General features: G+C 34.0%; 1 protein-coding gene across 1 annotated transcript in view; it reads left to right on the top strand.

The window, feature by feature from the left end:
* Positions 1-25,239, top strand: part of CPNE8 (copine 8) — a 195,608-nt gene extending 170,369 nt beyond the window's left edge. Inside the window, exons 14-16 of the mRNA XM_039224596.1 lie at positions 11,780-11,826; positions 18,416-18,597; positions 25,085-25,239. Of these exons, the coding sequence (XP_039080527.1) occupies positions 11,780-11,826; positions 18,416-18,597; positions 25,085-25,216 (361 nt within the window). The 3' untranslated portion in view covers positions 25,217-25,239. The remainder of the gene's footprint in view (positions 1-11,779; positions 11,827-18,415; positions 18,598-25,084) is intronic.
* The last annotated feature ends 441 nt before the right edge of the window (positions 25,240-25,680 follow it).

Here is a 25,680-nt window from a genome sequence, read left to right as displayed (position 1 = left end):
AAAGAAACACCCTGTATGTTTTGTCAGCAGTGCCAATCTACTAATACTTTGATGTGAGTCTACTAGTAAAGGACATTTTCAAAATCTGTTACCAATAAATCTCTTTTATTGGTTGTGCATATTCTCCTTTCAAGGGTCCTTAGGACTAACTAGGCCACATAGTTTTTCTACAATATCTAAACAAATGATGGTCTTGACTATATCATATCATCATATTTTTCTGCTGCTTATAGCCTCCAAGATTTTTTAATTAATTAATGTATTTATTTTGGCTTACACACTTCATATAATATTTCTTGTTCTGGAAGAAATATTAGTGGCCTTTTTCTGCCAGGAGTCTGTGTATAAATGGAGTCCCAACCTGTGAGGTACACTTTGTTCTAATCCTGTCTTCCTAAGACCTTTATAAGAATCCATTTTTGATTTACAAATGGGACCAGGGAAAATAAGTTTGAATTCCACTACATAATCAGTCTAACTGGACTTATATTAATTTCTATATGAATATATTATCTAAACATAACATAATATTTACATATAATGTATTATCTTTATATGTAGTTATATATATTAAATGTATTATCTTTTAAATATATTCCAATTACACACTTAAACTATTATCATTATTTGTAATATGTGTAACATAGAGTTGTTAATATACTGTTTCTTTTGATAATGAAATAGAAGTCGACAAACAAAATCATTATTGTATTCTGTCTTTACGTGTGTTGCTCTTAAGGACTTCTTAAGCAATTGAGCAAAGAATTTAAATTATGACTTTTATTAACGATATCGTGAGGTGGCTTTAAAATGACACTCCTCGGGGTGCCTGGGTGGCTCAGTCAGTTAAGTGTCCGACTTCGGATCAGGTCATGAACTCACGGTTCATGGGCTTGAGCCCCACGTTGGGCTCTGTGCTGACAGCTCAGAGCCTGGAGTCTGCTTCGGATTCTGTGTCTCCCTGTCTCTCTAACCCTCCCCTGCTCATGGTGTCTCTATCTCTCTCTCTCAAGAATAAATAAAACATTAAAAAAATTTTTTTAAATTAAATAAAAAATAAAATGACACTCCTCATAACATATAATGGCAGACAAATAACTTCAGTTTCCTATAGGTTACATGACATATAATGGCAGCCAAACTTCAGTTTCCTATAGTTTACATGAGTCTCTGTAGTTCTATAGTTTACCTGAGAATTGATGGCATTCAACTAGATTTTCCAGCTCTTTCATGACCTTAATGATACTTATTTTCCAGTTCTCTGAAATGATTGTTTATATTCTTACAAAAGACTCACTCTAACCTATCAACTTACTATACAGTATAATTTGTATATAATAATAGCCATCGTCTTTTGACTACTTATGGGTCAAGCTCTGAGCCTCACAGGAATTAGCTTTAGTCATCTTTCCTTTGGCCTTTTTTCCCTTGTATTCACCTACTTTCTTCTCCCTCTTTCTCTCATGAGTAATATTTTCATTTATTAAAAAAGTTTAAAAAATCATCATAAACAATATGAGGGACAGTTGGTACTCTGGCTAGCTTTGGGCTATCCAAAATAAAGTTAGCTGTGATTTTCCTGCATTCATTTTGTGCTCTAACATTTTCCTTGGATGTGTGGGAGCATGAGAAAAGGGAAAGATGGCAAACAGGTGACTGGTGTGAAATATGTAGGAATAATAGCTTGTGATTAAACTCGTAGAAAGGAATTCTTGAATTGCCCTTTAAAACTTCATCTCTCTTCTTGTGTCAGCTCACAAAATATAATTCAGTAGAAAATTATAAGAATGTTATTTGTTTTCTCATGAATCTAAGTAGAAATTATGCAGAGGTAAGAATGAACACATTTAAATACTAAACAAAACTGTTTTCATAGTCCTTTATTACCTTCTCGTTCAAAGAAACGTGATGGTCCTCATTTTTAGTATTGGATGTTCCCGGCTCCATTGCTTTAGCTGTTATTGGTGTAGATATTTACATGAAAATATAACCCTGATTGTTTGTGAAGCCATATTGTTAGCTTGTTACTTCCATTCACAGTCTCAGTTCCTCAAATACTCTGTTTAGCTGCAATCATCAGGTTTATGGATTCAGGTACCCACTGAGCAGATGAGACAGATGCATTCTAAAACAGCCAGTTTTTATGCAAATATTCTCTGAAAGAAAAATTTAATTTTTAGAACTTTTTTTGGTGAAACAGTACTGTGCTTTTCCTGGAGCATAAGACATATTCCAAGACTTGAGGTCATAAAGAGGTTTATTCTCTAAGTAGAAGATTAATATCTATAAAGGAGGTCTCACTGCAGAGTAATAAAAATTGATTGCCTCTTTTGTATTGTTGACCCTGCGGTCATTTTTTAAAAATTATAGTCTATACTTTTATCCCAGTAGTTATTTTATTTTTGTTTACTTATTAAGAAATAATTTTAAATATTAAAAGTCTGATATAATTGGCAACTAAAGATATTTATTCAGGAATCTCTAATCTATGGCATTGAATACCCAATAACTATTAACAAGAACAATGTGAGATTCAAATAAAGTCACAGACTTCTCTGAAATCTAAGATTCCATTTTAGGGTAGCATTATCATTATTGTAAATATTATCTGTAAAATGGGTTTATTGACTTCTACAAATCTGTAAAATACACTTTTCTATATTTACAGTGGCTCAGACTGTAAGTATCTCAGGGTAGAATCATAAGTATTAATTTGTTTTTGTCTTCCCTTGAGTCCTCTATCTGTCTGAAGTCTTCATGAAACTCTTCACTCCACCACTAACAAGACCTAGAACAAATATCTATAAAGTTTTCCATATCTCTTTTACTGGCAGATGAAGGAGGAAACAGATTGCAAATTCTGCATACTGAGTCCCTCTGACATTCATGTTGACCTGAAATTCATGTCAACCTTGAACCCTAGTCCATGCTTTGTCAGACTATTGGATGTATTAGAAACTTGCAGGACTACAGACTGTCTTTTTCTTCCTCTGAAGAAAGCCCAAACTCCCACCCACCCTCCCATGAGCTACAAAAGTCCCTACTGCTTATATGGAGTAATTGCTAGTTTTGTTGGGTGTCATTTTAATTTGCCTGTTTATATGATTTATCTTCTCAAAGAGAATGGCAATTTTATTTTATTTTATTTTTTCTGAGAGAGAGAGAGTGCATGAGCAAGGGAGGGTCAGAGAGAGAGGGAGATACAGAATCTGAAACAGGCTCCAGGCTCTGAGCTAGCTGTCAGCCCAGAGTCCGACGCGGGGAGACTGGCAATTTTTAAAATATTTTTATAGAGCTAAACACCAAGTAACCACTGAATAAATCCAGAATAATGAGAAAGCCATTTTAGACCTGTCTTTCCACTCTTTTTCCCCCAAATCTCTTAGCATAATGAAATATTATAAACAAAAAGGACTTTTAAACAAAGCATGTGACAATTCAGTGACCTATGTTATAAACCTACATGTCTGTCTCTCTCAGACTTTAGCTTCTTTCCTCAATGCATACCACTATCACCAAACAAAACAGACGAATCAGGGTTTCTGGAATAAGAAAAAATGCTTTTATGTCACCTCTGCCAGAAATTACCTCAACTTCACTCATATCTGGGTTTGTAGTGACTTCGAAGAAAGACGAGATCAAGAATAAAACCATGGACTGTTTGTTTTACCTAACATCTTAAAAGAAAGAGACCATGAGAGAGTGTAATAGGTGAGACACTAAGTGGGCTAATGCTGGGAAGGTATTAAAATAATCGGTAAATATTTGACAAAGCGTCAGGTCAGTTGCAGAGAAATGGTTGCTGATAACTGAGGCAGTGCATAGTAGTGATCAAGAATTTGGGTTCTGGCATTAACTTCCTAGTTCAGATTCTAAATCTGCTTCTCATTAGCATAACCTGTTTCCATGTATAGGAAATAAATAGGAATAAAAATAATAGTGCCTATCTCATGCAGTGGCTCTGTGGATTAAATGGCAGAGAGTTAACCTCAATAAATGCTAGCTACTCTTTTTCTGAATAACTTGAATTTGTTTAAAGTTCCAATGTGTCTTCTATCATTTGATCTTCATAATATCGCTGGTGGTAATCGTCCTACTTATCAGAGACATGGAGAGAAAAAGATACAGTCAAATTTACAGAGTCAATAAAAGTAATTTTTTATAGTTCACTTCTCTTTGGAGGAATGCAAAGACATTCCTTACATTCCAATTTCAATCCAAACTCTTGACTCTGATTCTACAACTTGTCTGAAATTATAGATAAAAATTTTATATTCCACTTAAAAGAAGAAGTCATAGAGGAGATTTTTTAAAAAGCTACCTACCATTATAAGCTAATTTTAAAGGCTAACGTGGGCTTCTTGATATTGCTTATTTTAAGGGTGAGTTAAATATCAGTGAGTCCTCTTATCAATAAGCTCCATAAGGATTTCTTTTCCTTAAAAATACTTGAAGCAAGTGCAATGATGTAAAATATTTGCCTTACTTTTATAAAATTGGTAGCATTATATTGGCTAGGTTGCCTCAGGGAGCACATCTTGCCAGAACATGAAATACTGTAAGATTTTTTCCTAATCCAATTTCTTATTTGAAAACTGAATATCTACATCTAGTTTTTTTTTTTTAATAGTATATCTTGTTGTGGCACCAAAGTGTTTTATATTCATCAAATCAGTGGAGGGCTAAACCCTGCAGCACTAAATGAGGGTAAATCTAATAAAAACAAAGCCATTCTGCCTTCTATAAATACATTCACATAGAATATTATCACCTGTAAACTAAAGTCATCTAAGATTTAGAAAAGAAACTTTTATGAATATTAAGACTCATAAACTTTGTTTTGATTAGTGCTTGAGTCTGATTTCTATGCATGTTTAAATGCATGCTTGAAAAGGCTAGGGATGTCCAGGTACATCTTTTAATAGTGTGGTTGCATTGACAGCTTATGTTACTTTTCGAATGAATTTTTCACAGTCCAAGGAAACTGCATGTATGTTTCATCATGAGAACTAGCACTAAGTTAGCCCAAACATTGATAATATGTTTTGTATCAGGCAGTTTCTTAGTTATGCTTTATGATCAGAGTATGCACTTCTAGCTACACTTTCTCTAAAATAGTTTCTGTCTGGTGGGCAGTTGACCTGGTGGGCAGCTTGTGATAGAGTAGGAGAATTTCATCATTTAGGTTGTTTAGAATTTCTGGTTTAGGCTTATATTAAAATGTAGACTTAGTATTAGAATATAAATTATTGTTTTTAAATCATCTGCAGATAATGCACTTCCTACTGTCTACACTGGTTGGGAGTTTATTACCCTATCCTTGATATACCAATGACCAACACCATGGGAAGAATAAATGAAAAGAAGTATGTGTTAATGTTAAGAGAGGACTGTCTCTTGTGACCCAACAGAGGAAAGGATTCATATGAACCAGGAGAGGATGACATGGATTTTTCGGGAGATTTGTCCTTTACCATGTAGAATATTTGTTAGAAGCAAGTACCTCAGGGTGTTCTTTTTATTAATTAGAGGGCTTCTTCAATGTAGCTATTACCTGTTTATCATAAGAGAAAGCTAGGGATCAGAGACTTGGTAATTTTGCAGAGGACTAGCCAGCTTGTTGTGACTCTGGATTTCAAACTCCTCAGTCTACGAGTCAGAAGGTCATAGTCTTGAGGCGCCTGGGTGGCTCAGTCAGTTAAGCATCCGACTTCAGCTCAGGTCATGATCTCACGGTCTGTGAGTTCGAGCCCCGCATCGGACTCTGTGCCAACAGCTCAGAGCCTGGAGTCTGCTTCAGTTCCTGTGTCTCCTCTCTGCCCCTTCCTCCCTCTCACTCTCACTCTCTCTCTCAAAAATGAAAAAAAATAAAAACATGAAAAAAATTTTTTTAAAGAAATTCATAGTCTTTCTACTAGGGATCATTACCTCTTCAGGACCTACCTCGCTTTAAATGGGTTGCTGTTGGATAGTGCTTGCATTTTTTGTTTGTTTGTTTGGGGTGATGTTTCATTGTTTATTTTGATTACGTCAATTGTAAGATATTTTCTAAACTAGTGATTTGAAAAAACTTTGGCCATCTTGTATACCTTTGTTGATAAGAAGCTCTTTAACTGCAAGACTCTGAAGTTGTACTTCAGAACACTCTTACTGTGTTAGAAAAATACTGAAATCAATCTTCAAAGTCTACAGAAAGCACAAAGTTTTGGTAAGTGATGAAAACTAGATTTAGTAAGGATCAAGAATATTAGTGTAAATAGTTGAAGAACCACATTGTTTGTCTCATTGCCTTTTATTCTTACTTTTGACATTTCACTGATCCATCAGAAATCCAGACTTTTTGGAAGGATAGAAAAGAAAATAAGGCAGGGGTCACAGCTTGCGGTTACTCTATGCCAATGGATTTTGTTTGAGGAGATAACATCTTTTAAAATAATGTTTATTTTTGAGAAAGAGTGGGGGGTTGCTGAGAGAGAAGGGGACAGAGGATCAGAGGTGGGGTCTGCACTGTCAGCACAGAACCTGATGCGTGGCTTGAACTCATGAACCATGAGATCATGGCTTGAGCCGAAGTTGAAATCCTAACCGACTGAACCTTCCCCCCCCCCCCACCCCCCCCCGCCGCCTCCGCAGGCACCTCTCAGGTAGCACCTTCTAACAAGGTTAGATCATTCTAACTTTGGGTGCTGTGGTTTTGGGTTGGGCAGGTTGGGACCTTAGTAACTGGTATAAAGGAAAGAAAATCTGACATGGGAGAGTCAGGTTCTGAGAAAAACCTGAAACTCTGGTAGGTCCAGAAATTTGATAAGCACTGTGTGTTCCAGTTTTCAAAGAAGTATGCTAACTCAGATCCCAAAAAGCTAACATCATTAATGGTGATAATAAGCATAACAACTTCTTATTGAGTGCCTACTAATTACAGGTGTTTGTCCTCAAAACAACAACCCAAGGAAGGTTTTATTATCCTTAACTTAGTCTAAGTGAGCTGCAGGGAGGTTAAATAGCTTTTGCAAGATTACACTGCAAGTAGGTGAAAATGTTTGTTTGAATTTACATTTGTGTATCCCAAAACTTGCCATCATTCTAGATCTCACTTGCTGTGAGTAGCTTATGGACACAGGAAGCAGGAATTTTGAAGGTGCTGCAAAATTTAGAATCAGGTAATTGTTTTTGCTGCTGTAATTGTTTAGGGAGTTGAACTACTTTTAAGAAAAAGGGAAAAGGTAATAAAGGAAAGGGTTTAGCCCATGGTGAGCTCATGATAAGAAGGGTTGGGCTGCATGATGGTGGTACCTGAGGCAAGTGAATCAGGGATTCAGGCTAGATTCCAGAACCCAAGTGAGAATGAGAGTGCATGTCAGTTTATCAAGGCAGAAGCATAGTCTTGGTGCCGGCGTGGCAAGAATAAGAGGAATATTAGAGCTAAGTGGGCATCTCAATTTCATTTCAGTGTTCTAAATTCCAACAGCAAGTGGATTAGAACCTGCGTTTGTTAAATTAATTTTAAAAAGGATGGCGACAGTTCATCTTTCATACTGATGATGTTCAGTTTGTGTAGCTGAACAGAATAGGAAATTTGGAAGAAATTAAGACGATCTTCTGCACATCCCCATCACAGTTGTTAGTTCTCAATAACTAATTCATAATGACAGCTGTAGAAAAGTTGTCCGAGAGGGTATTACTGTATGTGCACATGCGCATGCGCGTGGATATGTGTAATTTTCTTTGACGTACACATATATACTTGTTTTCTATGGATGTTTGCTCTGCTGGTTAAATCTTCCATCTTGACGTCTGATTTGTCATTTACAGCTTTTGGAAAGGTGGCAGAGTAAAATAGACATTTTCCAAGAATATATTTTAGCAGTACTAGGACATATGCATTGAGAAGTCTCATGAGATGTTACTATTAACTCATGAAATTTGGCAGGCATGCCTTTATTTACACTCTAAAATATAATACTCCTATCCAGGTTTCTTGAAATTCTGTTCCTTCTTGTCTGCTTCTAAAACGCAAAATGACAGCTAAAGTAACGCTTCCTAAGCAGAATATTTCAAGGATTTATATGTGATCATTTTATGAATATTCTACAAGGAGTCATCTTGTGTGAATTCAGATTTTTTACTTTGACGTGTGATTGATTTTTTTGTCCAACATTAGGCTTCATGCAATATTAAAGAATGGAAAAGGATAACAGTATTACTGGTGAAGATGTTTTGTTTGGTTTACTTTTATGACACAGTTCATTTATCAAAGTCCTCAAGAAATCTGTCTTCTGGCTTAAAGTTTTAGTATTGCTAGCAACTTTCTTTAAAACTTTTATTAATTAGTATTTCCAAAACATGTAGAATGTGACACCTGGTATAACGAATATACATTATACTATGAATGGAAACTTGGGAATCATGGGAATAAATTAGGTGTTATCTACAGTAAGTGTACAGTTGAGTTTTAGGTTATGCTGTTTATTATGAATTCAATGATAAACTGCTGTGCTATTTTTGTCATTGTTTTTTTATTATTTTTTAAATATAATTTATTGCCAAATTGGCTTACATACAACACCTACTGCTCCTACCAACAAATGCCCTCCTCAATGCCCATCACCCGTCATTGTTTTTTAAATTTTTTTTATGTTTTTATTTATTTTTGAGAGAGAGAGACAGCGTGAGCAGGGGAGGGTCAGAGAGAGAGGGAGACACAGACTCTGAAATAGGCTCCAGGCTCTTAGCTGGCAGTCAGCACAGAGCCCGATGTGGGGCTCAAACCCACGAACCGCGAGATCATGACCTGAGCTGAAGTCAGATGCTTAACCGACTGAGCCACCCAGGTGCTTCCGTCATTGTTTTTAATAGTAAAAGCTGGAATTGTAAACTCCAGGAGTTTAAGAATAGTTTTTTGGTTTGCTTCTATTTTCTTAACACAGTGCCTGGCAATCAGAAGATGCTCAATAAATGTTGAATTGTAGTTTTTTAAATGGATAAACCCAAATAGTACGATAGGAGGCTCTCCCTCTCTTTCTCTTTTCCTTCTTTCTTTCCTTCATTCTTTCTTCTTTTAAAGTTTTCTCTTTTTCTTAAATATTTCATTATTTTGGGGGTACCTAACCTGCTTGGTTTTGTAATTTAGTTTGTTTAGCTAACTAGAGGTTTTGTTAGCTAGAGGTTTCAGGGCTGTAGTTTAATAATAAATATCTCTTCTTTTTTAATTCTTATGTACAGTATAGTCCTTTAATAGTCATGTCCTTTCCTAATAGTTTTGCTAGGCACAGCTTTGGCTTTGAACGGACCAATGTATCTCTGAGTACTGAATTTTTTTTTTTTTACCTGCAACTAATGCTTCTAAGAAGCTGGAGGTTATGCTACACATCCTGGGCTATCCTGGAGAACAGATTGGAAGCAATCATAAAATGAATACATTCGATCACCCAATAAATACAGTGAGGTTCTAATATTGACCAAACATTGTATAGACACTGTTGCAAGAGACAGTTGAATCAATACAAGGTGTCTGTTCCTACAAACTAAGGGAGACTGAACCAAAGACTCAATTCCTAAACTGACCTTTATAATGTGCTAAAATATACATTCTTGAAACTCAGAGTTATTTTCCATTTCTAAAGAGGTGTCACTTGGAAAAATTAACGTATAAAGATATTTATACTGATCATTTTGTGATTTTTGTATTTAACAACATACTTGATAGATGAGCTCATTTGCCCGAGCACCAGAATGTGCCCTCACCTTATCATTAAGGATACTTGTATAGGATCATTTTTGTTTGTAACATAATAATCATTATCTTTTATTGTGTTATTATAGTCAAGCAGTTTATAAGTATTTAACTGTAGAAATAGAGTAGTATGTATAGAGTTTATGAATGTGGTCTTTGAAGTTAGATGTGAATTCAAATTTCAGTACTGCCATTTATTACTTGTGTCAAAGTTATGAAGTTTTGGGAGCATAGATTTCCTTGTCTATTAAAGGAGAATAATGGTGTCTTTTAAAAATGTTAAAATGTTAGTTGATATAAGTTATGTAAAAGCACATTTTATATGCTTATAATATATAATGTATATCTGTAATACAGATTATATATACATACACATATAAATATAGAGAGATATAGTATACCATTTAGTATTTCTGTTAGGTCTTGCTGTTATTGTGTGCCAGGCACTTGACCTCTGAGACTTTTGAAACATGACTAATGTCAGCAGCTGGTTGCTGGAATTGAAACCCTGTTCTTTCAGACTCCAAAGCTTCACTCTTTCTAATACACCATACTACTCTGTATTACAGTTACTTCTCTCCCTTGTACCAGAATGACGAAGCAATGTGCTGATGGTGACAGTTCTTTTAGGTTCCTCAAAGGAATTTATTATCTCAAAATGTTCTCCCAGATGTCTCGCTAAATTCTTTTTCTAAAACTTTTTAACTCCTTTCAGTTCATACTAGTTAGTGTCATGCTCCAAATTAGCCTATATTCTTAGCCTATTAACCTAATTTCTAATGAAAAAAAAATTGCCTATAGCTATAAAGAGAATCTATAATCGTTGTTATTAAATGTAAAGCACAAAAGTTTGTGCATTCCTTAGGGAAAAAAACGTGTGAATATGTTTCAATACTTAAATAGTCTTTAGGGATTTTGAGGCTGAATTTTTAGAAAAAGAAGGAAATATTACTATAATTTATACTCTGAGAACCACAAGGGACCCTATGTTGTAGCACCCATCAGCATCATCAACATCATCCTTGTCATCTTCATCATCGGCGTCATTTAAATAGTGATTCCAAACTTTGAAGTGTTTAATAAGTTGTGCAATATGTCCAAAGTAATTTGTCTCTAAAAATAAGGTGATTTATAGCACTCATGTTTTCAAATGACTTACTTTTTAAATTAGATTATTTTTTAAATTAGATGTGTTTGTGTGTTATCCCAGTAATTGTCTTATTATTGCTTATTTGTGGGTTTTTTTTTTTTTTTTGCCCGGTTTGGTAAGAAAGGTGTAGGATTACATATAGAAAGAGTCAGAGGTGTATCCAAAAGAGTGAATTTTTTTATTCAAGTGCCACTTCTTAGGTTTCCATCAGAAAAAAAAAAAAGGAAAGAAAAAGAAAAGGTATTTTACCCAGTAAAATAATTTTGGATAACTACCATGTGCTGAAAATTTAAACTATATATAACCAATATCATCTATATAAATACTTATCTGTGTCTATAAATTTACACACAGAGGAATACCAATCAGTATCTGAAATGCTTCATTTCTGAAGAGAGCAGAAGAAAGTCTGAGTGTGAAGGATTGTGGCAAGAATTAGTTTAAGGAATGATATTATTAGAGATGATTTTAGCTCTGCCACACTTTTAAGACACTAATAATTCAACAGTGACTACGGGATGGTTTTAAAAGCAAATTGATAGTAGATGTTGGCATTGGAGACTGGCAAATCATTATTTGCAGTTTGACTTCTTTATTATGAGCCCTTCACTTAGTTATTGTGCTCCCAAATAGGAGCTATTTTTATTCCTGACATTTGATTTCTTATTTTACAGTTGTATGATTGTAAAGGTACTTTGCCAAGCTTTTACCTTTTATTTATTTTTCTTTACAAGCTTTTACCTTTTAAAACTGCCTCTCTTGATGCTATCCAGTGTGTACTGTATTTTAAGAAACTTAATAATATTAAAAAATTTGATAACACAAGTGGAAATCAAACTAACTCTTTTTTATGAGATTATTTAATTATTAATGATTCGTGTTTACTTATATTCTAGAACGCAAATCAATTTCACAGTGGCTATTGATTTTACAGCATCAAATGGTGAGTATTCTGACTATCCACTAGTAAAAACATATCATCAATTAATTGAAAGATAAATATTTATTTTCATGAGGTTAGATATTTGATTCCTACATTTATGTAGTTCCGAATTGTTTCATATAAAATTCAGGTAATTTTTCCTTTCTGTTTACTATTATGAAATAGTTCTGGTATACAAATGACTAAAGGAAATGCAAAATAAAAGATTGATAGCCCCATTCAAATTTATTAAATATTGAAGTATTATAATTTTTATTTCACACATTTTTAAAAAGAAAATTTTAGATTTAGTTAAGCCCATGCTATGCTTCTGCCCTTGTACCTTTCCTTCATCTTTATACATAACTATAATTCTGGAATGTGTTGAATTATCCTCATTTTATAGCACCTTTGTGTGTGTTAATTTACACAAATGTGATTCAAGTACATGTACTTTATGCAACTCTCTTTGTTTTTACTTGACTATTTTTTAAACATTACTCATGTTAACACATTTACATTTAATTTAGAGAGAGTGTCATATAAAACCCCATTATAGATATTCATAATTTATTTATCAAACATTTCAAGACAGAAAAGAGAGTCAACTTTTTAAATATTATTTTGAAGTAACTTTGTTTGAAATGGAATAATCATTTGAAATGAGTGATTATGTATCATAATAACAAATCTCATTATTTAACTTTTATCAGAACTTGCCATCAGTTTATACTTACCTAGGTTTTTTGCCCCAGATTACCTATTGTGCTTATGGCTCTCATGTCATATACCCTTTACCTCACATTTCTCTCACATTGACTCATGTTTCACAAAATAATAGAATTTTTAGGTAAGAAAGAACCTTAAAGATCACTTACTCCAATCATCCTCTTATACAAATGAGGAAACTCATATCCATAAAATCATTTTATTAAATACATCTTGGCTTGTTAGTACTAGAGTTAAGAACAGCAATGAGGAGACCAGAATCTAATTCAACTCACCATTGATTAAATGTTAAGTTTATTCTCCAACACTATGATTTCAAGTTAATTATTTTTATTCATGTATTTTATTCAGTAAAATATGAAACATAGAATAAAACAAATTCTGAATGATTTTAAACACTAGCTTTAATTCACTAATGAACATTAGCACAACTAGAAGAGCAAGAATCTATTGAAAAGGAAAACACAAACTACTGAAACTGACCTAAAAAGACATAGTCTGAATAGACCTATAATAAGAGATTGAATTTGTAATAAAAAAGAATACCCTCAAAGTTTATCTGGATCTAGGTCCATATAAGCTTCACTGGTGAATTCTACCGAAAATTTAAAGAAAAGTTGCCATCAGTTCTTCACAAACTCTTCCAAAAAATAGAAGAGGAGAGAATACTTCCCAACTCATTCTATGAAGTTACTATTACCTTGATATCAAAACTAGACAAAGAAAAGAAAAACTACAGATCAATATCTCTTAAGGGGTATGGATATAACAATCCTCAGCAAAACACTAGCAAACTGAGTCTGGCAACATATTAATATTCAAAAAAGCAAATAGCATACCATGTCAATAGAAGAAAATGTAAACATCACATGGTTCTCTCAGTGCAGAAAAAAGCATTTGACAATGTCCAACATATTTTCATAATAAAAACACTTAACAAACTAGGAATAGAAGTTGACTTACCAACCTTATAAAGGGATAATATGAAAAATTCATACCTAACATAGCTTAATGCTTTCCCCCTAAAATGAGGAATAGGGCAAGAATGTCTGCTTCTGCCACTTCTGTTCAACATTATACTAGAAATTATAGTCGTGGCAATCAGGCAAGATGGAATTAAAAAACTACCCAGGTTGGAAAAGAAGAAGTAAAACTATTTCTATTTGCAGATGATGTAATCTTGTACATAAAAAGTCCTAAAGAATTCACTAAAACTCTATTAGAATTAACAAATGAACTTAGTAAGATAGAAGCATAAAAGATGAATACATAAAAATCATGTCTTTTTTCTATATATTTCCAGTGAACAATCTGAAAATGTAATTAAGAAAATCCCCTTTATAGTAGTAGTAAAAGGAATGCAATAGGAACATTGCATCCTATTTAACAATAGGAATGTTAAATTAGGAACAATTTAACAAAGTGAGGGCAAAATTTATACTCTAGAAACTGTATTCTGAAAAAAATTATTAGAAGAAATTAAAGATCTAAGTAAGTAGAATAATATACAATTTTCATGGACTGGAAAATTCAACTGTTAAGAGGGTGACATTTCTCAAAGCAATCAACATATTCAATGCAATCTCAGTCTAAACCTGAAACTTTTTTGAATAAATGGATAACCTAAAAATTCAAATGGAAGTTCAAGGGACCCAGAAGAGCCAAAGCAGACATGAAAAAAGAGAACAAAGTAGGAATGTTCATACTTCCCATTTTTGAAACTTACTACAAAGCAACAGTAATCAAAACAGCATGATGCTGGTATAAAGATATATATGTAGATAGATAGAGATATAGATAGAGATATAGATAGAGATATAGATAGATATGTATAGATATAGTTCCATGAAGTTGAATGGAGATTCCAGGAATAAACCCATGAGACTAAAGGTAACTGATTTGAGAAGGGTGCCAAGACAATTCAGTGGGGGTAAGAACAAATTGTCTTTTTAACAAACAACACTGGGATAACAGGATAGCCATATGCAAATGATTGAAGTTGGACCTTTTCCTCATATCAAAAATAAAATTAACACAAAATAGATCAAAGGCTTAAATGTAAGGACTAAAATTATAAGCTATTGGAAGTAAACATAGGGATACACCTTCATGACCTTCGATTTGGCAGTTGATTCTTAAATGACATTAAAACACAAGTAACAAAAGAAAAAAAATAAGTTGAACTCCATCAAAACAAAAACCTGTTTTTGCTTCACAGGACACTATTAACTAAGTGAAAAGACAAACCCCAGAATGTGAGCAAATAATTAGCAAGTCATACATCTTATAAGGGATTTGTATCTAGAACGTATAAAGAACTCTTATAGTTCAATAAAAAGACAAATAACCCAATTTAAAAATGGGTAAAGGATCTGAATAGACATTTTTCTGTACAAGATGTACACATGATCATGAAGCAATGAAAGGATACTTAGCAAACTTAGGCCTCAGGGAATGCAAATCAAAACCATAATGAGATACTATTCACACCCACTAGAATTGCTATAATCCAACCGTAATGAGTGTTGATGAGGATGTGGAGAAATTGGAAGCCTCATGTACTGTGTGTAAGAATGTAAAATGGTGCAGCCACCTTGGAAAATACATTGACACTTTTTTAAGTTGTTAAATGTACAGTAACCATATGACCCAGCGATTTCACCCCGAGACGTATACACAAGAAAGACGAAAACGTGTGTGCACACAAAACTTGTACACAAAAGATTATAGCAGCCAAAATGTGGAAACAATTCAAATAATCATCAACTAATAAATGGATTTAAAAATGTGGTATACTCATGTAAGAGAATACTATTCAGCAATAAACAAGAATGAAATATGAAGTACTGATACAGGGTAGGACATAAGTGGACCTTGAATCATTATGCTAAGTAAAAGAAGCTAGTCACAAAACACTGCATATTTTGTGAATCTATTTATATATAATGTCCAGAGTAAGCAAATTAATAGAAATAGAAAGTAATGGGCTGGATGGAGTGATAAGGGAGCAATAGTGAATAGGTACAGTGTTCTTTTTTTCTTTTTTTTTGAGGTAATAAAAATGTTCTAAAATCGAAGTGATAGTTGTACTTATCTGTGAATATATTAAAAATCATTAAATTGTACATTTTAAATGGTTGAACTGTAAGTTATGTGAATTATATCTTAATAAAACTTCTTTAAAAAGAGTGTATTCAGTCGTGATTTTTTAAATAAAGGTATAATGTAACTCTAAAACAAAATCAGATATGTTTCATTATATCCAGTGTTTAAAGTATTACAAAATCCTTAAGTATAGAGTTCTAGCTATGAATGAGCACTATGGAATCTGACTGCCTAGATTTACATTTGAATTTTTATCAGTTTTTACTATGCCAGTAAGGGTAAGTTATTTAATCTTAAAAATGGGTATAAGATAGTACCTATGTCATAGGTTTGTTGAAGGACCAAGAAAGGTATGAAGTAAGGTGTTCAATACATGTTAGATTCCCTGCTATTATAATTATAATTAATTATTATTCATATAAATTGGGCCCCAATGTTATCAACTTACCACAAGTTCATTTTTCATATGCATTGTTGGCAGATACAGAGAGGGTACAAACATAGTCCTAGATTCAAGGAATGGACAATTTGACAAATTTTTCATTGCCAGATTTTGTGGTGCAGAACACAAGAGTCATTTGAGTAGGAGAGGAAAAGACTGTTGGAATTAACAAGGAGGTTTGTCTGATCCAAGTAAAACATAAACTGCAGACAATGAAGTGTATTTCAGGACAAGGTGGCAACTTGAGAGGCAGAGATAGGAAGGAAGATATCATTAGTGATACAGTGAAGAGACTGGTCTGAGGCAGATGCCAGAAAGAAGTGACATTTTTGCATGGGTGGGATTCAACCCTGCTTTGCATGATAGGCAAAGATGTTTAGACATGCTAGGGTATGAGTGGTTTTTTCATTTTAATTTTAAATTATGATTCTCTTAATGAGGTAGAATTTATTACCTTATTACAGACAATAGTTAAGAACTCTTCATATATATGAGAGTTGCATTAGATAACCACTTAGTCAAGTAATTATATTGCTCCCCAGTGGCTCCAGTGGGCTTTTGACCAAGTGCAAAATTCTAATTTAGAAGAAAGTGTCAATGAAATTTAAATGGGCAAGGAAGACATTTTCAAGACTGTTGACATAAAGGTCAAGTCTACTGGAGGTCAAGTCTACTGGAATATAAGGAAAATACTGAACTCAACTCCTCCAAAACAAATGGTGGGGGAGATCTTAAGGGCGGCTGTGATTTAATGGAAAAGTACTGAGGGACCTTAGGGAAGACATTGATCTGTTTGTTAATCAGCACTTATTGAAGCTAGGCTCCTACCTTCCCAAAGCGACAAGGGGATAGGAGTATTGTCTTTCTCCATGATTATATTTCAATGAGATGATTCCAAGTCTTAGAGAAAGACATCCCTGGCTAGTAGGAGATTTATATCTCAAAGGCAGAGAGAAAGAACTGATAATTTCAAGTTATCTAAAGCAAATGCTTTAAGAAAAAGAAGGTCAGGGGTCTGTATTATGAAGAAATCTTTCCAAAGTTTAGTCTGATTGAGGGGAATGAATGTTAAGTCCATTTGGTCAGAAGATACTGTTTCAGAAATTTCATCATGTGGGACCAGCCCTTGAATGCGGATAAACCTTTGGAAATAACATTTATGCAATGCATTATTTTTAGACCAAAAATGTTCTGTGTACAGTTATATGTATTATAAACCAAGGGGATATCTTTCCTTAATTTTGTTTCTCTTTAGATCTCAAGTGCTTATTATTATTGTTTTTTTCTTATCAGAAAAGAAGTGTGCCCTGAGGCTTTCCTTCAGGCAATGTTTTAATGTAGAATTGAGCTTTATGTGCTATTACAAGTCCCATTTAACTTTCCATTTTCACTTAAGGAACTAAACAGACTTTCAGGCAGTTTTTGTGCTGGTAATTAGGGCAACTCAATGTGAATCTCAATGTGTTTGAGTGGTAGCATGTATATTACTTTCTCTCTCAAATTCATCTCTATTCAAATCCAACACCCTACAGAGTGTAAGTATATTGAAATTTCAGAACCTTGTGGATGACCCAAACAGTAATAGTAGTAGCAGTTAGGCCTTACATTTCTATGATGCTTTAGTATTTTTAATCACTTCCTCACACATATCTCATTTTGGCCTTCAGTAAACAGTGTGGTAGGATTTATTGCAGACATTTTATAGGTGTTGTCTTGAAAATTTCAAGACTGGACTTAGAGCTTTCTGGCTCTCAGTTTAATGTCTAGTTAGAATTACTGAATTTTTTTTGAATATAGATTATTTAATTAGCTTGAATTTGAAAATCACTATGCTTTCCCTTTTTTACATGATAAAATTGGGATATTTCTCAAATATTCAATTTATGTTCGTAACAGAACTTTAGGAAGCTTCGTAATTATTGAACCCCATTAAATCAGTTGAGTCCTCTATAGGTATAAGGATTCAAGGTAAAGGCACATGATTTTTTAAAAATAAAGATGACAATAAAATCAGTTTAACAAAAGTATTTAAATACTTCTTCTGTAACTGAGATTCAAAAATAGCCTGTGGCCTTGACAGTGAGGAATAATTTCTGACAAAATCTGCATATGCTTTGGCATATCTTTGGAAAACTTTCTACATGTCTGAAATAATGTAATAAATATTTCTATGTTAATATCCATCCAAAAAGAAACTATTTGACACAGTATGGATGTAGGCAGAAAACATAATTTTAAGTATTTCATTCTGAAATAGGCATCAAAAAAATGTTGTCAAAAAAATGACATCTTTGGCCCGATCAGTCATGTTTGAAATATTTTTTCTGTCATCAGGCAACCCTGCCCAGCCCACTTCTCTCCATTACATGAATCCTTACCAATTGAATGCCTATGGAATGGCCCTGAAAGCAGTGGGAGAAATCGTTCAAGATTATGACAGTGACAAAATGTTCCCAGCTCTAGGTTTTGGTGCAAAACTGCCTCCAGATGGAAGGATATCTCATGAATTTGCTTTGGTAAGAGTACATCACAAGGATTTGGTCTTCTGAAAAAAATAATATCTTTGAATGTTGGTTCACTACTGAGCTTTAGTCAGTCACGTAGCAGGCTTTGTTGACTGTAGACTCAGCTCAATTTTGCAAAATGATTGATTTAGAAGTCTGAAGAAAAAGACAGTTAAAAGGATTACTAGTAAATATATTTAAATTGCATCTGGTTTTAGAGGGTCTAATCTGGTTGTCTTTTGCTGCATGACAAACTCCTTAAAAGTTAGATGCATAAACCAACACCATTCCATTATATTCATAATTTTGGGGTCAAAAATTTAAGCAGAATACAATAGGAGATGATATATTTCTTTAAGATGTCTGGGGCCTTAACTAAGGTGCCTTTATGGCTAGAGGTGGCTGGAATTGTTGACGAGAACCATGTATCTGGGCCTCATTCTGTCCGTTGGTTGGATTGCTCAATTCTTCTCCATGTCATGTGTTCTGGGGCTATCATGTCCCCTAAGATGGCTTCTTTCCTCATGTGTGATACTCAAGACAGATGACTGAAATAGTTGAGTTGCCTGGACATTTCTCCCTTTTTCTACATATGACCTGCCCATGTGTTTATCATGGACATCATCACAGTATGACCATCTCTTGGTAGTCAGATTTGTTACATGGCAGCCAGCTTGCCCAGAATGAGTATTCTAAAAGGCTGGGCCAGAAACTGCAGGGCTCTCTATACCATAGCATTAGAAATCCCAGAAACTTGTTTTTGCTAAATTCTCTTAGTCAAGAAAATCACTAAGGCCAGCCCAGTTTCAGAGTAACCCTTACCTCTCAGTGGGAGGCTATCTCATAGAAAGTATGACTGTCTTAATCTACCATGTTCAAATTTAGTTATGACTAAAATTAATTTCTTGATGTGAAGCAATAATTATGGCTATAATGAATTATAATTTCAACAGAATAGAATAGATATGGCTGAAATAAATATCTAATTAATGTTTGCTTTACATAGATCTAGTCCATATGTTGTGATTGTAGATAAGCAATGTACTGCACTCTACCTTCCAAATAAACTCCACACAGATAATGCTTATACACCCAGTCAGCCTTCCTCTCCCTGTGCTTTCTGATAAAATAATGGGAAAATCAATATAGTAATGGTCGCCTGTCATTTTAGAAAAATTTTAGCTTTTCCTATTTAGAAGTGCTTCCCTACCCTCTATGCACTTCAGGAGTAAATTCTTGCATCCCCATTATCTTTTTAATTTTTTCCTGTTTTTATTCATGTTACAGAAGCCATGCATAATCAGATATTTTTTAAAAGTTCTGCAAGCAAAATAGGCAAAAATAATAATGCTACCATTTTTCAGTAATTACTGAGTATCAAGCCAATTTACAATATTTTCTTACGTAGTCTTCATAAAATTCCTATGTGGTAGGAATATCATGACTGTCACATTGCACTACTCTAGCAAGTGGCACTCATATTGAATACAGTTAAAGAGTGTCCCATGTGTTGTATAAATCAGCTCAGGGTCACAGGAATTAACCAGGATTCCAGAGGACAGGACTTGAAACCAGATCAGTCTTATTTTGGAATACATGCTCTTTAACTATTACTAAAGCAAATTTTATAACCACCTATAATGACTCCCACCTCTCAGATCAGTGCTTTTTAACACCATGATATAGTATGATCATGATACACACATACATGCACACACACTTCCAGAAGCTTTTGTATGATTACAAATAAACTTCCTTAAATATCTTTTAAGAGCAGTATTTTTATATTTTATTTACTACCCTTGCTTTTCTATTCCATTGCCCACACAATTTCAGGAAAGGTTGCTGGAGGCTTTAATTCTTTCTTCCATGAAATAGCCCACATGCCACATTTCCACTGTCATATAAAAATGAGTATCTATTGGGATTTTGTTGTGTCTTAGAGAATTAAAATCTCCCAGAAACTTATAAAACCATGAAAATCACTCAAGTGATGCTAAGTCTTAAGTGCCTCAGGAAAAAGGTCATGAGCTATTTTAAAGCTTAAGAAAAAGAATAATTATGTTAAACTAAATGAGGTTTATTAATTTTTCCTTCCATGCATTTTTTCTCACCCTTGTATATGATTGTTTCCCTTTTTTCTCTCTAACACTCTTTTTCTGCTCCCAAATTCATTCTTTACAATAAAACCTATGCAAATATCTATTGCCAAGGACAGATTTTTTTTATTTATTATTTGCATCTTAAAATTCTTGGACCCAACTCAAAAACTTATAGGATAGAAATCATACCCCTTTAAAGTTATGAAAAATAGTCTCCCAAAGTGAAGATGAAAACAACACTGATGATATTTATAGTGATGATAATGCATGAGCTTTAACATTACTAACTGATTAGTTTTTTCAAAGCACTTTTGTTTTCTTGGGTAAATAAAGCAGATGAGTTAAGTAAGTATTCAATGAGTTTGTATTTGATTTTTTGCTAAAGTATTCTGTTAGCCTCATCCTAAACAGCTTCAGTATGTATCTCTAGGTGCTGAAATGGCAAATAGAAAAACTTCTGTCCCATGTCAATCTAGCCACTAATGTACTCTAATCCTAACAAACCCTCATGTTTTCATGGTAAGAATTTGTGGTATATATTCATAAACATTAATCTATTTATCACACTAAGTTCAAATAATATTTCATTTAGCAAGAGATGCCTCCTAGAAAAGTAAATAATCCTTCATTGGTGAGTTTACGGCCAGCACAAATGTTGAAAGTGAGCGCACGAAACTTACTTTTTTAATGTTTTCTTTGCTGTTATCAAAAGGATCGCAGATAACCCCCAGCTTTTCATATGAAATATGAATACAAATATATTCATATATTCCAGAGTGGAGAAAGAACAGGGAATGGAAAAGGAAAGGAAGAATGTCGTGCTGCCACCACTTTAGCGCAAGGGTCGTAAAAAGGAGTCATTGCTCACCTCCCGTTACGATCCCAACGACTCCCTAAGGTGTTACAATAAAAAATGTAATAGTTTCGAGTTTTAGAGGAGTATTTGTAATGAGTATATGGCCAGTGACCCATAAAGGAAAGGCTCCTGCAAGGATCGATAGAGAAATGGGACACCTGCCCAAGGGATTTCTCTTACTAGATCTGGTAAAGTGCTGGCCTCCTTTTCACTTGCCTTGGGATTTATAGAAATCTGCGCGATTTAACATTTATGTGTGTGTCTTTCCATCCATCTAGATGCTAACAATTTAGCAAGCAAGGGTCTTAACATTTCTGCATAAAAATAGAAGCTCAACAGATGTTTATTTCTTGACTAAAAGGGAGACTTCTTGAAGCTTTTCCCCACAGTAAGCAACCTCTGGGCAGCAACAGATACATTTCAAAGAGGAAAGTAACAACTCCTTAGAGCTTCTGTTCAACATTTTGTCAGCTTGTTAGCCCTGCTGAAGAGTGTTATAGGCTCTAGGCAGCAGCAGAGACTATATAGTCTCTCTTGGAAAGGAGTCTAAATCCTTAGCACAGTCTTTCAGGGAGCCAAATGGAGGGGGAAATGGATGAGAGCCGATTGTCCCTTCCCACACTTAAGCCTGCACTGTGGAAGTAGTACTCGTTTTAAATTCTGCTCTTGATGTCCTATGTGTTCGACAAATTAATATTCATTATTTTATAAATGGAAAAAATTGTTAACTAAAATGGAAATATAAAAAAGGGCATCCACTGGCATCTTCATTAATAAACAACAAGATTGAATGCACTTATTTTCAAAAATATCCTGTGCTTTTGTGCTAGATCCACACATGAGCTTATTTTAATTTGTTTTAACAAGTAAAAACTAATTGCTTATTAGTAATTAGTAACCGACACACAATTGGTTTGTGAAAGGAGTTTTAAACAGACTTAAAAAAATCTTTGTATAACTCATACCGTTGTCATTAAAAGGAAAACCTCATGCAATAGCTGTAAACTATTTTAAATAATCCTGATATCATGCAAAGTGTATACTAAAATGTGTTTAATTTTATATCATAAATATCATCATCCAACACATATGAGGAATTCTTAAGAGTAACTTATTACAACATAGGACTAATGCAGAAATCAGTGCTTTAAATATCCCATAATGATGAGTAGAACATCCACTGATTATCTTTCCGCTAAGAAATGAAATGGTAAGAAAAATGGTGACCTTTTGTAATTTCAATTCCACAGGAATACAGAAAATTTATTATTTTCCAGAAATATAAATCCTTAGTCAAAATGTTAAAAGGATGATGAAAAAGTTGCTCAGAACTATCCTGGTTTGTATTTCTCCCCCTAAAGGCAGATACAGAATACATTTTTATATGCTAAAAATCAATAATGAGTTTTAATTTTAATCAGCTTCAGATCTGATTAAAAGGAAATAACACTGTAAACTTTTACTTAAAGGAAGGTTAAATAGGTCAGCTCAGATTAACATCAAGAGCAATCATTAACTGCTTTGCGCTAAATATTAAGCTTTTACATTATAATTTCAACTAATATAACCAATTTTATACTATAACATTATAGAGGTCTTTATTATAAATTATAAGAGGTCTTTTATTATTTTTATGTTTTTAAAAATTGACATGATGGTTAATGAATAAAAAGTTTGATGAAAAGACAAAATTAAAAACGAAAAGGGGTAAAGATTCCTTTCTCACAAATGGCAAAATTGAAGTGGTTCAAGTAATGTTGGGGCACAGTATGTAAGCTCTCAGTGCCTTAGTTTCTTCATTTGTAATGTGGAGACAATGACAACACTTTAGCTACTATTTTTAGAGTTGTTATAAAATCTATATAATACATGTAAATGCTTTAGTGTAATGCTTAGCATATAATGTTCAACAAATTTTAGTTATAAATTGCCAGTCACTTGTGATTGTTCAGATATAACCATGCATGCTGAAATTATTATGAACTATGTTTAAATATAATTAATGTCTCTAGTGTTTTAAAATATATCTACAGTTTTTAATACTTCTCCCCTTTCAGAGGTGGAGCCTAATCCCTCTTCCCTTGAGCATGGGGTATACTTAGCGATGCATTTCTAGCAAATACATTAAAGTAGAAGTAATGGTGTGCATCTTATGAGACTGACCCGAGGGCATCGGGTCTTCCTTCTTGCTGTCTTCTGGGTGTGCTCATTCTGAGGAAGTTGGCTGCCATGTTGTAAGAATACTCAAGCAGCCCTGCAGAGAGACCATGTTGACCTCCTGCCAGCAGCCATTTAAGTGAACCTTTCTGGAAGCAGATTGTGCAGCTCTGGTCAAGCTGTCAGGTGCCCAGGTTGGCATACTGAGTGCAAACTCAGGAGAAACCTCGAGTAAGAAGCACCCACTAAGCTGCTGCTCACACTCAAAAGATGTTGAGATAAGAAGTAATTATTGTTTTAAGCCACTAACTTTTGGGGTAATTTGCTCCAAAGTAATAACTAATATATTGCTTTCTTTGTGTTGCTTGTTAAATCTGGACTAGGAGAATTAACCCTCACAATACCAAAGCATTTAAGGTGTGGAAAAGCTGGTCTAGGTCTCCAGGTGTTTAGTTGCCCTTCTAGATGCAATCGCCAGAATAAGAACTTAATGGCAAACTCCATTCCCCTTGAACAACATGGATGATTCCTTGATTCCAGTCCTTTTGCCTTGTCTTGATATTTCTCACACCAAATTGCATTCCTTCTCTGCTTGGGGTTATTGCAACTTGAAAATGTGCATGTGTTAGATATTTCATATTTTCCTTCCATAAGGTAAAATTGAATGGATAGCAATTTTTTTCTTGATTTTAATAGTGTCACTGCGCAAAAGTCAGAAAATACTGAATAGTTTAAGGAATTAAATAAAAGTCACCAATTATATGTAATCACCCAGAGTTAACCAGTATTAATAATTACTTCCTTTCGGGGCACCTGGGTGGCTCAGTCGGTTGAGTGTCCGACTTCGGCTCAAGTCATGATCTCACAGTTCCTGGGTTCGAGCCCCGCATCGGGCTCTGTGCTGACAATGAGCTTAGAGCCTGGAGCCTGCTTCAGATTCTGTGTCTCCCTCTATCCGTGACCCTCCCCTGCTCATGCCGTCTCTCTCTCTCAGAAATAAATAAAACATTAAAAAAAATTTTTTTTAAATATTTACTTCTTTTCAGGATTCTTTTATGTTCATCTCTACTCATACACAGACATGTGTAAAATGAGGACATTAATTGTAGAATGTTGTGATATTCATCTTCTCAAGACTATTTAGAATTTTCTGCAGTGCTTTTTTTGAAGAGTATCAATTTTTAATGACTACATATTAGACTCATCGTATCATAATCTACATAATATATTGTAATCTATTGTTGACCACTTTATTATGTTGTGCTATTATATAAATGACTGTACTTCCAAAATGTCATTGAGTATCAACCTATCTTTTCTGGTTTTCAGTTTATCTTTATAGACACTATTAACTCCTATTCTTTTTTGCCTGTAAATTCTACAGAATGGGAACCCTCAAAACCCCTACTGTGATGGCATTGAGGGGGTCATGGAGGCTTACTATAGGAGTCTGAAATCTGTACAACTGTATGGGCCAACCAACTTCGCTCCAGTAATTAATCATGTAGCAAGGTAAGTGGATGGAGACAAGATATTTATCCCAGTGTACCAGACCACAGCAAAATTATATCATTGTTACCATGACCCCACAAATGAAAGGTGTTTTCTTATCATTTACCTCTAAGAAAGTGAGGAAAAAAGATACAGTGGGAAGAGTCTCCATTGAGCTATAGTATTTTAATACTTTGCTAAGAACTTTACATCAAAATCACAAGTGAAGCAATACACAGTTATTATCAGGACTTGTATTTGTTCAACCAAGAAAAATGTTTTATTCTTTGAAAAGGCAGCCATGAGAGCAGTAATAGGATTGATTATGATCTCAATGGTGTAAATCATCCAATCTAATATCACATCCCATGGTAACATATAAGTAATAAGAGACTAAATTCCATGAAGACAACTAAAGCCTTTCATATATAGGGCACATTATTTTAACCTCTCTGAAATTAATATCAGAGCTAATTTTAAGAATTCCCA

Source organism: Hyaena hyaena, unplaced genomic scaffold (genome assembly GCF_003009895.1).
Source record: "Hyaena hyaena isolate Hyena2069 unplaced genomic scaffold, ASM300989v1 scaffold_1680, whole genome shotgun sequence".
In the NCBI taxonomy this organism is placed as follows: Eukaryota; Metazoa; Chordata; class Mammalia; order Carnivora; family Hyaenidae; genus Hyaena; species Hyaena hyaena.
This window is presented reverse-complemented; position numbering and strand designations above follow the sequence as displayed.